The sequence below is a fragment of the Alosa alosa genome, chromosome 17 (genome assembly GCF_017589495.1).
Source record: "Alosa alosa isolate M-15738 ecotype Scorff River chromosome 17, AALO_Geno_1.1, whole genome shotgun sequence".
NCBI lineage: Eukaryota > Metazoa > Chordata > Actinopteri > Clupeiformes > Clupeidae > Alosa > Alosa alosa.
The window spans coordinates 29,756,034-29,768,533 of NC_063205.1; the positions used below are offsets into that span (position 1 = coordinate 29,756,034).

At 45.2% G+C, this 12,500-nt stretch overlaps 1 protein-coding gene across 1 annotated transcript in view; it reads right to left on the reverse strand.

Moving 5' to 3' along the window:
• Positions 1-4,912: 4,912 nt before the first annotated feature.
• Positions 4,913-12,500, reverse strand: part of LOC125310333 (ATP-binding cassette sub-family D member 2) — a 22,408-nt gene continuing 14,820 nt past the window's right edge. Inside the window, exons 6-10 of the mRNA XM_048267635.1 lie at positions 10,662-10,807; positions 9,579-9,724; positions 6,934-7,018; positions 6,596-6,721; positions 4,913-6,330 (exon numbers count right to left, since the gene is read on the reverse strand). Coding sequence (XP_048123592.1) covers positions 6,114-6,330; positions 6,596-6,721; positions 6,934-7,018; positions 9,579-9,724; positions 10,662-10,807 — 720 coding nt within the window. The 3' untranslated portion in view covers positions 4,913-6,113. The remainder of the gene's footprint in view (positions 6,331-6,595; positions 6,722-6,933; positions 7,019-9,578; positions 9,725-10,661; positions 10,808-12,500) is intronic.

Consider the following 12,500-nt stretch of genomic DNA (forward strand, 5'->3'; position numbering starts at 1 on the left):
TACTTTAAACTATTCCTTTTTTATGCTTTTATTTACTAATATTATTACCCCTGTGTATGAAAAGCGCTGTATAAATACGCTGGACACTTGACCTGACATGAAAGCCAGAGCATGGATGCACACGGTGTGCAGGGCTCATGGGAACCATTCCTCCCACCTCTTCCTCTTCCTCCCCAGGCAGTCACAGCATTGCTCTTCCTCTTCCTCCCCAGGCAGTCACAGCATTGCTCTTCCTCTTCCTCCCCCAGGCAGTCACAGCATTGCTCTTCATCTAGTTTATCCAACAGGGTAACTGTTTCACAGTATATAACAGTATTCTTTGCTTTTGTTTATGTAAAAACGTCTCTCGCCTTCACAGCTTTAAGGCCAATATATTATATAATAAGGCCAATATATTATATATTATATAATAAGCACATAATGTGTATTTAATAGTGTAAAATGTATAAGAAAATGTAAATGTAAAACTATTGACACATTTGACATCAAATGAAGGAACACAAGCACACACAGTTCTTAGTGGTTAATTTTTATTTACAGTTTATCAGCATTTCCCCAAAAGATTGGCTCCAATCATTCAGTCTGCCAGGCATATGTCAAACGGCGAGTTAGTACCACTTTTAAAAACCATTAGAAAGGAAGTGCCCTGACATGCGGACGGGCTACAGCGGGTCCTGACTATGCAGAGGCAGGTGGCCACGACGCTCAGGGCTGTGTGATCTGCCTCCATTAAAAATTCACGAACTGTTTCAACGACCAGGCGACGCTTTTGTCTTTTTTCCCAGACATATGTTGTTCGGCTCGAAGCCACCGAGGGATCAATGTTAGGTCCTATGGTCTCCCACGGCAACAGCATCAACAACAAAGGCGTCCATTCACTGTTGACGGTGTGGGTGAAGTGTCTCCTCTTAACCGAACGACGACTTCATACATGCACTCATTTGCTCGCTCACACCAACAAAACCAAACGCCATCGAACCCACAAACTGTCACTTCTTTTCTAATAATTAACTCATGGCAAAATAGAGGCTCATCATAACATCTTTCTCAGATACTGTATATAAAACTAGCCTATTTACAATATGTGACCAGCAACATGATTGCAGTTACAGAAAGATGGTGTTATTAGGAGTGAGTCCTGGGTTTGACACAGAAATGTTTCAAATTCGGTTTGTTCAAACGAGAAGTACAGTAGGGCACAGAAACCCTTCACTTCAAGACTTAGCGCTTTAAGACTGGAATACCAGGTCATGTCATAACTTTCGCACTAAAGGACGTCAGATTGGTCCAGTTTCAAAGTAACAATAAGACCTACAAGAGCTGAAGTACTAATCACATTTTTGGCATCCAACAGTGTTTCATTTGCCAGTGAAAAAGCTTTCAGTTCCAAAAAAAATAACTATGAGTTACATGGTTCCGTGTTTAAAACAAAGTTATTTCCTGAAATGCTGATTAACAATGGGTGCCAGAAGCCAGTATAATGATGAGGCATGCACAATGAGAGAGCAAGTGGAATAGGCCCAGTGTGATAGACCCAGATCGCACTGCTCCACCGACATACAGGTGAGCATCAGCACACCTGACTGGTGTCCCCACAATGTTTTGTCGACATTTTCAACAGTTCTTTTTCGTTCAGAGAGATAAGAAAAGAGCAATGTTTCATGTGAAAATCTCAAAGAAAGGGAAATGTTCACAGTCTTCTCACAGGGCGTGGAAGTGTTACATTCATAACAGGAGCACGTCCCCACAGTAGGGCTGGCGGGATATATCCCACTGATGGTCACCTCAGGTCAAAACAAGGTGGACACAGAACACAGGAGCGGAATCATAGAACCACACACACATTCCAGAACAGAACTCACAGAATCAGAACATTAATGCAAAAAAACATCCAGTGTTCCATAAAAGAAAAACAAGAAATCAACAAAGAGCAATCTCAAAGAGTCTAGTCCAGCATGACCCCTGCCCAGACTAAGGTATCAGAACAATGAGTAGGACTTCCCAGCATGCATTGCTGACGCCAGTGAAGCCACGTGAAGCAGGATTAGTTGTAAATAAACACGGCGGCTTTTGCTAGTGGTCTGGGAAGAGTGGTGCAGCGGCTCCTAAAGCCTAATATGCCAGACGACTAGGACTCTGCACTCTAAGATCTCATTGTGTGTGTGTGTGTGTGGGTGGGTGAGTGTCTGCTTTGCCATGTGTATGCATGTGCAAGCACGTCTTATGTGTTTGTGTGTGTATGTACGCACTTGCGGCTTGGGCACGAATGCAATTCTCTGTGCGACTGTGGGCCTCAGGAAGTATCCCTTCACAGAGCAAGATGGCTGGGCCTGAAGCAGGCAGAGCCAAAATGGCTACCGGCGTGCGCTTGACAACCGTCAGTTCCCTAAAAATAAAAGCCTGCACAAGGCAACACCAACACGCTCAAGTATCAAGTATCCAGTTCTAGCTCTTCTGTGTGCTCGGAACCTTTCCAGATTGCAGTGCGTCTCACAATCAGATGGTGTCGGTCTTTGATTGTACCGTTGATTATATACAACACGTGTGCAATGTACTACAAAGCAATTCAAGTGTCAGTGAGACTATAGTCATGTGACACAGCAGGGTGGAGTTAGGGAGCAGGGGGGGGGGGGGTTGTTTGTTTGTTTGTTTGTTTTGTTCTGTTTGTTTCATAAACAACAAACACAGCGTCAATGACAGTAACCATCAGGATTGTGGATCTGATAACCAGTCGAAAGCTCACACCTCGTCTTGTTGTTCTAAACCAATTTCATGAACGACAACAAAAATAAAAAAGTGTATCGTTTTCCATCCATTTCATCCATCAAAAACCTCCACATCAGGAATGAACTGATATAAAGTACCACAAAAAGACTGCATGGACTCACAGAGGTGGGAACCATGGGCAAACTCCCCAACATAAAGTTCAACATTAAAGTTGAGTGGTATTTAGAAGACACTTCTGTCCAAAGTGGCTCGCAACTACAAGTTCGGGAATAATAGCCATGCTGGGGTCCATTTTCCAAAAGCATCTTTGCTAACTATGATAGGAACTACCTTGGTAGTGTTTTCGTGATTTGAGTTGATTTGAGCGCATGCAGAAATACTTATGCTTCATATTGTCTAATATCATGTTGGAAGCATATTTGTTAGCTCTTACTAAAATGTGACCGAAATACGACCGAATATCAAAACTGTATTTCTGTAATGCTTACGTGTGACTCAAACACGGTCGACACACATTTGCCAGTGACGCTACCACGGGAGATGCAACTATGCTTTTGGGAAAAGGGCCCCTGACCGATTGTCAGACGGTGATGTCAGCACCTAGCCTGGTCCTACCGCCTGTGACTACGTTTCTCTTCGTCATACAGTCTGGAACAAAGTAATAAGAATCTGTCTCCGTAATGGGCGGAGGCTTATTTCAAGGTTTAAAATCATTGGAGTTCCCTTAACCAATCAGCAACGTTTGGTAATTACGTATGCTGAACATTGAGCTCTGCGGAACATTTTGTTAGGGGCAGCCGTGGCCCATTGGTTAGCACTCTGGACTTATAACCGGAGGGTTGCCAGTTCGAGCCCCGACCAGTGGGCCGTGGCTGAAGTGCCCTTGAGCAAGGCACCTAACCCCTCACTGCTCCCCGAACGCCGCCATTGTAGCAGGCAGCTCACTGCACCAGGATTAGTGTGTGCTTCACCTCACTGTGTGTACACTGTGTGCTGAGTGTGTTTCACTAATTCACCGATTGGGATAAATGCAGAGACCAAATTTCCTTCACGGGATTAAAAAAGTATATATACTTATACTATACTTATATGCTGTGCGCCGGAGTTCAGGCTCTTACGCTTACCACTTCCGCTTCAGACTCTTACGCTTCCCACTTCTGCTCTCAGTAGTAAACAGACCGCTGGAGGCTACCTGACCGCCAGGGCAGTCACTTCGTAGTGGATATATCCCTAACTTGCGCCAGCCACAGACCGAGAGTTGTATACCAAAAGTGTCATGTCACCGAGATTATATCAGCTCTTGTCACACGGCAGTTTTCCTCTTATCTCTTCGCCCGCTTATCAGGCGATTGTTGTTCTCACGCAGCCGGTGACTTGGCCGAGCTCACGAACTTACTTCGTCCTCCACGGGCTGTTCAGACTACACTCTCGGATAAATTGGATTGTACTGACGACCTATGTGTTATTTAACCTGGAGCTTGCTGGGCAAACATGGGCAAAATGCCCCATTGACATCAATATGTTTTATATAGAGTCACCACACTGCCACCTGTGGTTGTATAGAGTAACCTGTGGTAGCTCTATACAAAACATATTGATGTCAATGGTGCATTTTGCCCATGTTCAGGGTGGAAAGTGAAAAAGAAAGATTTGCATAAGACAAGTCAAATTGGTGTTTTAAAAAAGAAAAGATCATGGAGAATATTATTAAAAAAATCTTTGTATATTCCCACAAGGTTTTTGGGTGCTCTGAAAATGAGAACCAAAATGTTTTTTTAGACTTGTAAAGTCTGCTGTTCAGACCCTGAAGGAATTTATTTTCTGTTCATTGTTTTTTGTGAGAGTGTTTCTACTTATCTCAGTAAGGAAAATAAATCAAGAGCCTATGTTGAGTACAAATATGTCTTCTGAAGGCTTAAACAGAGCCCAGCCAAAAACTCCAATAAAATTTGTATCAACTTTGAGGGACAGCTATGGCCATGCAGGATTATCCAGACCAAACGTGACGATTTTGCTACATACTATTCCTATTTATGTACCAGCATGCAAAATGTGAGGCTCCTACATGGTTTAGTTCTTGCGCTGTGGGCTTATGAACTTTGACAAAAAAAGAGGCCGAACAAAATCGACACCCCCCTCCCCCTGTAAAACTGGCTGTATCTTGGAAAGTATTGATCTTACATAATAGTAATTTTACAGTGTGTCTCCTGGGTAACACACCTGGTAATTTTTTCTGAATTTTTTGAGACCTAAGTGTGTGGGCCCTGGTTGAATTGACGTGGAATGACCCTGATGCATGTAGTACACTGCGTTTAGGTTTAGTTATCACCATCTGATAAATCAAACTTTTCCCAAAGCCAGTTGGAAGGAGAGTTATACGACGTCCTTGCCATTTATAAAATTGACAAGACAAGCCTCTTGTTCCTGCTTTAATTGCGTGATGCCCTCGAGAGTTGAAACAACTTCACGGATAGCTTCTAGCGTTTCTTCCTCCATCGCCATTATTGCTATACTGTTGAACTACAAGCTTCGCTGGACTACAAGCAACTCGGCAGGCAAGTTCCGCGTCATCACTCAACTGTTCGCTGAATGGCTCGGCTACACGCGAGCCGTATAATGTTGGTTGGGCCAGACTACGTGCGAGGCTGAAATCAAATTTTTGCCGGAAGTACGTAGGATGGTAACGACCAGGCTAGTCAGCACCGCTCCACCACTAGCAATCAAAATGAAAAAATATACTATCACATTGAAGAAGTGAAAAAGAAGACGAAGAATAAAGTGCCAGAAAATAAAACAAACTAAAAACAGTCTCCAAAATACTGTTGCAAAGCACTCAGACATTTCCCGGGGTCATCGGGGGTTTCGGGTCTCGAAACATCATACACCCTTTAAAAAAATACAAAAATGACAAATGAAACTCCAGACAGGCAGTCTCCTTCTCCATTCCACTGTGAATGATGAGGACATGATGAAGATGATCTGAGCAGCTGGCCCAAGGGCCATCCGATGAGGAGCAGCACTGCGTCCATCCAGCGTGGCTGGGCTCTGTGCGTCCCTCAGGGCTGATACTAGTTCCTCAGGGCTGATACTAGTTCACTCATTCAGAGGCATCTGAAACCAGTTTGGACAGTTCAGGTGCGGGTCCAGTCTCCAGGTTTTACAAATTCAGAACCACACGTAGCAGCTCAAGAGACGCAGGTTTGAAAGGGGACAACTAAACCCAGGCACGCACACTACCTCTCTCTCTCACACACACACACAAACACATTCTCTCTCTCACACACCCACACACATACACACACACACACACACACACTATGTCTCTCACTAAAACTTACACACACTCACACACACACACACACACACACTCTATTTCTCTCTTCCTCTCACTCCCCCTCTTTCAGGTCGGCCGTTTTGAGAACAGAGTCCTCGCCGAGGATCTTGCAGAGCTCGTTGAGGCGCTGTTGCATCTTGGGAATGCCGGCAAGCTGGCTCTCGAGCCGCTGCTTCTCCTCCGTCAGCGAGAGACGTGTCGCCGTGTCCAGTTGTTCGAAGCGCCAGCCGCCCTCCCCGTCGAACTGCAGCAGGTGCGTGTGGTACTTCCTGTAGAGGAGGAGGAGGAGGGGACATGGGAGTGGCTGTTCATTTTTACCATGTAGAAAAGCATTATGGGAATTGTAGTTGGAGAACTATGCCATAAAAGTACCACACAAAACACATTATGTCTGAAAAAACCTTGAAAAATTGAAAGATTGCATTATAAAATGCACTACATTTCAATGTGAAATTGTTTAGTCACCGTGTGTGTGTGTCTGTCTATTCGTGTGTGTGTGTGTGTGTGTGTGTGTAGATGGAGCTCACAGCTCACCAGAGAGAGGGCCTGTGCGTGATAGATAGCAGAGATATCCCAGCATCCTTTGCGGCCTGGAAGATCTTTCCCTCCACATCGATGCTGACAGCACTCGTGCACTCATCCAGGAGGGCGTACTTGGGCCTGAGGGGTGAAACGCCGCACAGAGACACAAAGAGCATGAGAAATGTATGTATGTGTGTGTGTGTGTGTGTGTATGTGTGTGTATGTGTGTGTGTGTATATGTATGTATATGTATGTGTGTGTGTGTGTGTGTATGTGTGTGTGTGTGTGTGTGTGTGTGTGTGTGTGTGCGTGTGTGTGTGTGTGTGTGTGTGTGTGTGTCTCTCTCTTACTTCTGGTAGAACATGCGTGCCATGCCCATTCTCTGCTTCTCTCCACCCGACAGAACATCCTTCCAGTCCAGTTCTGCATCCCAGCCTGCAGAGAACACAGAACACAGAGGGAAATGAGAACTCAACAAACACAACACGGAACACAGAGGACAGAATGAGAACCCTACAAACACAACCCGGAACACACAGGACAGAATGAGAACCCTACAAACACAACACGGAACACAGAGGACAGAATAGATAGATAGATAGTAGAGATGCACCGATATGGAATTTTAGGGCCGATAACGATAACCGATATTTATTGGTTTGTTGTGGCCGATACCGATACGATAACCGATAATATTACTCTTATTGCAGTAATTTTACCTACCACCAAATTATAGACAGAACTCATAATAGTCCTCAGTAGTACGGCAGTGAACGTCAGTAAATTGCGAGTGAGTGGCTAGAGAGTTTGAATCGTTTTCATTTAGGACTAAACGCTCATAAACGGCTCATCTTGGAATAAGCTACAGTATAGCGACCAAATCAGAGTTTGTGAGGGAAACTTAGGGAAGGTTTAGTTTCAACTGCGGGTAACTGAATAAAGCTGCAACTCCTCAGACTGTATCTTATGTCCGTCTACTCTGTTGCGCACAACCTGCTGCAGCAGAAATTAAAGGCGTTAGCCCCGAAGGTTTTATGGGTTTTATTACTTATTATGATGACCTGTCTGGAACTGAAGCACGAATAGTTAGCATATTTCTAGGTAATAATACAAAACCTAAGCTAAAGTAATGCAAATATAATACTAAAACACAACTTAGAACTAGGCCTACTTATGTACTTTCTCCACTAACGAAGTTTGTTTATTTGTTTCCCCGACCAGCGCGGTAAAGTGCAAACACACCAGCACAAGACGGCTCTAGATAGGGCTGAGCTCCGCTCTGTTATGGTTAAATGGCGGATCATTCACGAGAGGATTTTGAGATGCACAGATTCTCAAATGAAAGCATATCCACAGATTTTGTTAGAGTGGTGAAATACATTCACACCGCTGACATTATATTGAGGAAAAAGTATAGCCAACCAAGCTCAAGTAGCTCAGTGTAGCAGGACGGACCTTACGTAGGCCTAAATTAGGACTTATATAGAAAAAATATCGGCGCAAATTATCGGCCAGAATTCTGTTATCGGACCGATAATCGGACAGGGAATGAGAACCCTACAAACGCAACACGGAACACAGAGGACAGAATGCAGTGCCCAGAGGAATCCTGGGAGTTAAGTGAAGCAGGTTTGTCACTAAAGCATGAGCCGGCCCCAGTCCCCCTAATAGCTCTAATTCTCTCTAAGACATGAGCATCGCTGCTTAAGTTTGTGTTGCACAAGTGCAGCTGCGGTCCAATGCAACAATTACAACACATCATCACATCAGCTACTGTATGGTCTACCACTGGATCTATCTCAGAACACAAACGACGAATAAACAAACTAACAAACAATCCCATTCTTGTTTCCTGCAGCAACTTTCGCTTGAGACAGGCGGTGAATTCCACACCAATCGGATGTAACGCTTCTTAATCCCGCAGCGTAGCTCCCTGGGACCAGCCACCCCATGCCTCTCGGAATGCAGAGCTGAACGCAGTCGGAGGCAGAGAACAATCGCTCCCCGGCAACGCCACCCGCGTGGTGCAAACTGGAATTATGGGAATCACAGGGATTATCATGGCCGAACTGGCGGGTCAGCCAAGGCAGGTTTGCACAATGGCACAAGTGGACGGACAGCGGACAGAGGTGTGCTTTCAGGACACACGGAGTCCGGGATTTTTGAAAAAGGATATTTTTCCTCCTTCGTATTACAAAATAATTCTGTCCACAAGGATGCAAAAACAGTGTCACAAATTCTCAGTCCAAAAACGCCTGTCCACACGCTACCCAACACTGTCCACACGCTACACAACACCGTCCACACGCCTGTCCACACGCTACCCAACACTGTCCACATGCTACCCAACACTGTCCACAACACCGTCCACACGCTACACAACACCGTCCACACGCTACACAACACTGTCCACACGCTACACAACACCGTCCACACGCCTGTCCACACTGATAGAGACTTTTTTCTGTAAACTTACACTTTTGCCGGAGACTTTAAAAACAACCATTTTCAGTTCTTCACTTTTGGTGACGAAAGGCCAAAAGCCATAACAAAATGTCTGCTTAAAAATACCCGGCTACGCGTGGGCATGGCCTCAGGACCCTTTGGTCAACTACATAAACTCTTTCTAGCAGCGTGGCATTGAGACAAAGAGACGCCTGTGAGCCACAAACAGGAATGAAAGGAGTGGGAGAGAGAGAAAAGAGAGAGAGGGAGAGAGAAAGAGAGGGAGAGAGAAAGGGAGAGAGGGAGGTTCAACATCTATTAATTGGATCATTCCTAAAACCATGATCATGAGTCATGACACTCCTGATACAAAGCAAACACCATCCAAACAAACATAAATACATTCATACAAAAACCTCCTGATACATATCCTATGATAAAAAGCACATGCCCCCTGTTGTGGTGATGTCCCCACCTCCCTCGCGGGTGACGATGTGAAGAGAGAGAAAGAGGAGAAGAGAGAGAGAGAGAGAGAGGATGAGGTACTCACCTCCCTCGCGGGTGACGATCTGGTTGAGGTTGACGATGTCCAGGATACGCTCCAGGTCCTTGTCCGTGAAGCCCTTCTCACGCATATCCTCCAGAGAGTCCGGGTAGATCACCTGGTCCCGCAGCGTCCCTATCGACATGTACGGCCTGACCAGAGGTCAAAGGTCACCAGAGGTTAGCGTTCACCATTAGGACTACATTCAGTTCATAACAATTAAAACTCGAAGCTCATCTGATTTGTGCTATACCGTATCTGATTGTTATAATTTAGCAATACGCCCTGAGAGGACGTAGGTTACACTGATTTCAGGACAGCGGATTTAATTCTATCAAACAATTTATCATATTATGTTTTTATTTCTTGTTATTTGTTTTTGCTTTTATGGTATCATTAGCAAACATTGATCCCCCTATATTATGATTACGGCCTCATGGGTTTGACCCTGGGCAAGGTGCAGGGCTGAGCCACGAAACACACACACCCCCTCTCTCTACACACACACACACACACACACACACATATACACACACACACACATTATCTCCCTCTCCTGTTGCTCCTGTATTAAATATTCACACCCCAGCAGTGGCGTCCCCCCAGAGGATGTGCTGAATATTTTACTCTGTGGCAGATCTCTGGTTTCCTGCCCCCGTACAGGAGGTTCTGTTACCCTTCTGTTTCTCTTTCTGTTTACCCTTTCTGTACCCTCTGTCTCTGTCTCTCTCTCTCTCTCTCTTTCTCTCTCCATCATTCTCTCTTCTTTCCTCTCTCTTCCCTGTGTGTGTGTGTGTGTGTGTACTGTATATATATGTGTGTGTGTATGTGTGTGTGTACATACGTGTGTGTGTGTGTGTGTGTGTGTGTGTGTGTGTGTGTGTGTGTGTACTGTATATATGTGTGTGTGTGTGTGTGTGTGTGTGTGTGTGTGTGTGTGTGTGTGTGTGTGTGTGTGTATGTGTGGGTGTGTGTGTGTGTGTGTGTGTGTGTGTGTGTGTGTGTGTGTGTGTGTGTGTGTGTGTGTGTGTGTGTGTGTGTGTGTGTGTGTGTGTGTGTGTGTGTGTGTGTGCATGTGTGTGTGGTCACCTCTGTGGGATGTAGAACATGTGTTGTGGAGGGGGCTTGTAGAGGTTTCCTCCGTAGACAGGCCAGAGGCCACTGAGGATGCGGAACAGAGAGCTCTTCCCACAGCCATTGGGTCCTGTAATCAGGAGGTGCATACCCTCTTCAACCTGCAGGGGGCGACACAACAAGCAACACACATCAATATAACGCACACACACACATGCACACTCACACACACGTACACAAACACACACACGCACGCACACACACACACACACACACACACACACACACACACACACGCACACACACACACACGCACAAACGCACACACACACACACACACACACACACACACAAATACAGACAGACATGAGATCAGTACAGGTGCATCCAACCAGTAGAGGCAGCTCTAAGCCCTAGCTTCCAAACAAGAGCCCCCTCACACAGTTTAGATCAATACTAGTTAGCATCACTACTTTGTAGTTTAGCACTAGTTAGCATCACTGCTTTGTAGTTAGCATCACTGCTTTGTAGATCAGCACTAGTTAGCATCACTACTTTGTAGTTAGCATCACTTCTTTGTAGATCAACACTAGTTAGCATCACGACTTTGTAGATCAGCACTAGTAAGCATCACTGCTTTGTAGATCAGCACTAGTTAGCATCACTACTTTGTAGATCAGCACTAGTTAGCATCACTGCTTTGTACAGTAGATCAGCAATAGTTAGCATCACTGCTTTGTAGTTCAGCTCTAGTTAGCATCACTGCTTTGTAGTTCAGCACTAGTTAGCATCACTACTTTGTAGTTAGCACTAGTTAGCATCACTGCTTTGTAAGCGGTGGACCTGGGTTCGGTTCCGTACTGCGGCAGCAGGGTGCATGTCTATTTTGATAAAAGCGCTCGCTAACTACCTGACCATCAACACGTTGTGTACACGTTTATGTTAGAAGTCCAGTCGTACCCTTCCGTGTTGTGGGCTTGGCACAGCATGATAACAACACGCCACAGCTGTCTGTCTGTGTGTGTGATACACACCTTGAGTGGCTCAACATTACGTAACACACACACACACAGAACAAATACACACCCCCAGGCCATTGGAGGAATGTGCCTAAACTTGGCGACCTCAGCTCAGCTGTGCACCTAAGCTACAGCAGGCTTCTCTAGATGTTATTTCAATTATGCAGCGCCCTGTCTTGGTGTGTTTGCAAGTCCGTACGTACATTAATATATTATCTTACACTACATGTTTGATGTCGTTTCATTAATATGGAAAGAAAGCTAAGCTGTGTTGGATTATACGTGATTTAGACAGTTTGATAAAAACATCTGTTCTTGATGTTTAATAATAAATGTTGAGATAGTTAAGTATAAATATATATAAGTATATATATATATATAAGTGTATATACTCTTTTGATCCCATGAGGGAAATTTGGTCTCTGCATTTATCCCAATCCATGAATTAGTGAAACACACTCAGCACACACACAGTGAGGTGAAGCACACACTAATCCTGGTGCAGTGAGCTGCCTGCTACAACAGCGGCGCTCGGGGAGCAGTGAGGGGTTAGGTGCCTTGCTCAAGGGCACTTCAGCCCTTCCTACTGGTCGGGGTTCGAACCGGCAACCCTCCGGCGCTAACCAGTAGGCCACGGCTGCCCAGTTAGATACTATCATTCATTATCATGCATTTGACCCATCCGTGGTTAGTAAACACACACACACACACACACACACACACACACACACACACACACACACACACTAGGAGCAGTAAACACAGTGAGTAATGAGCACCACTGCTGTGGCATCCGGGGGGGGCAGTTGGGAATTGGGTGCCTTACTCAAGGCCA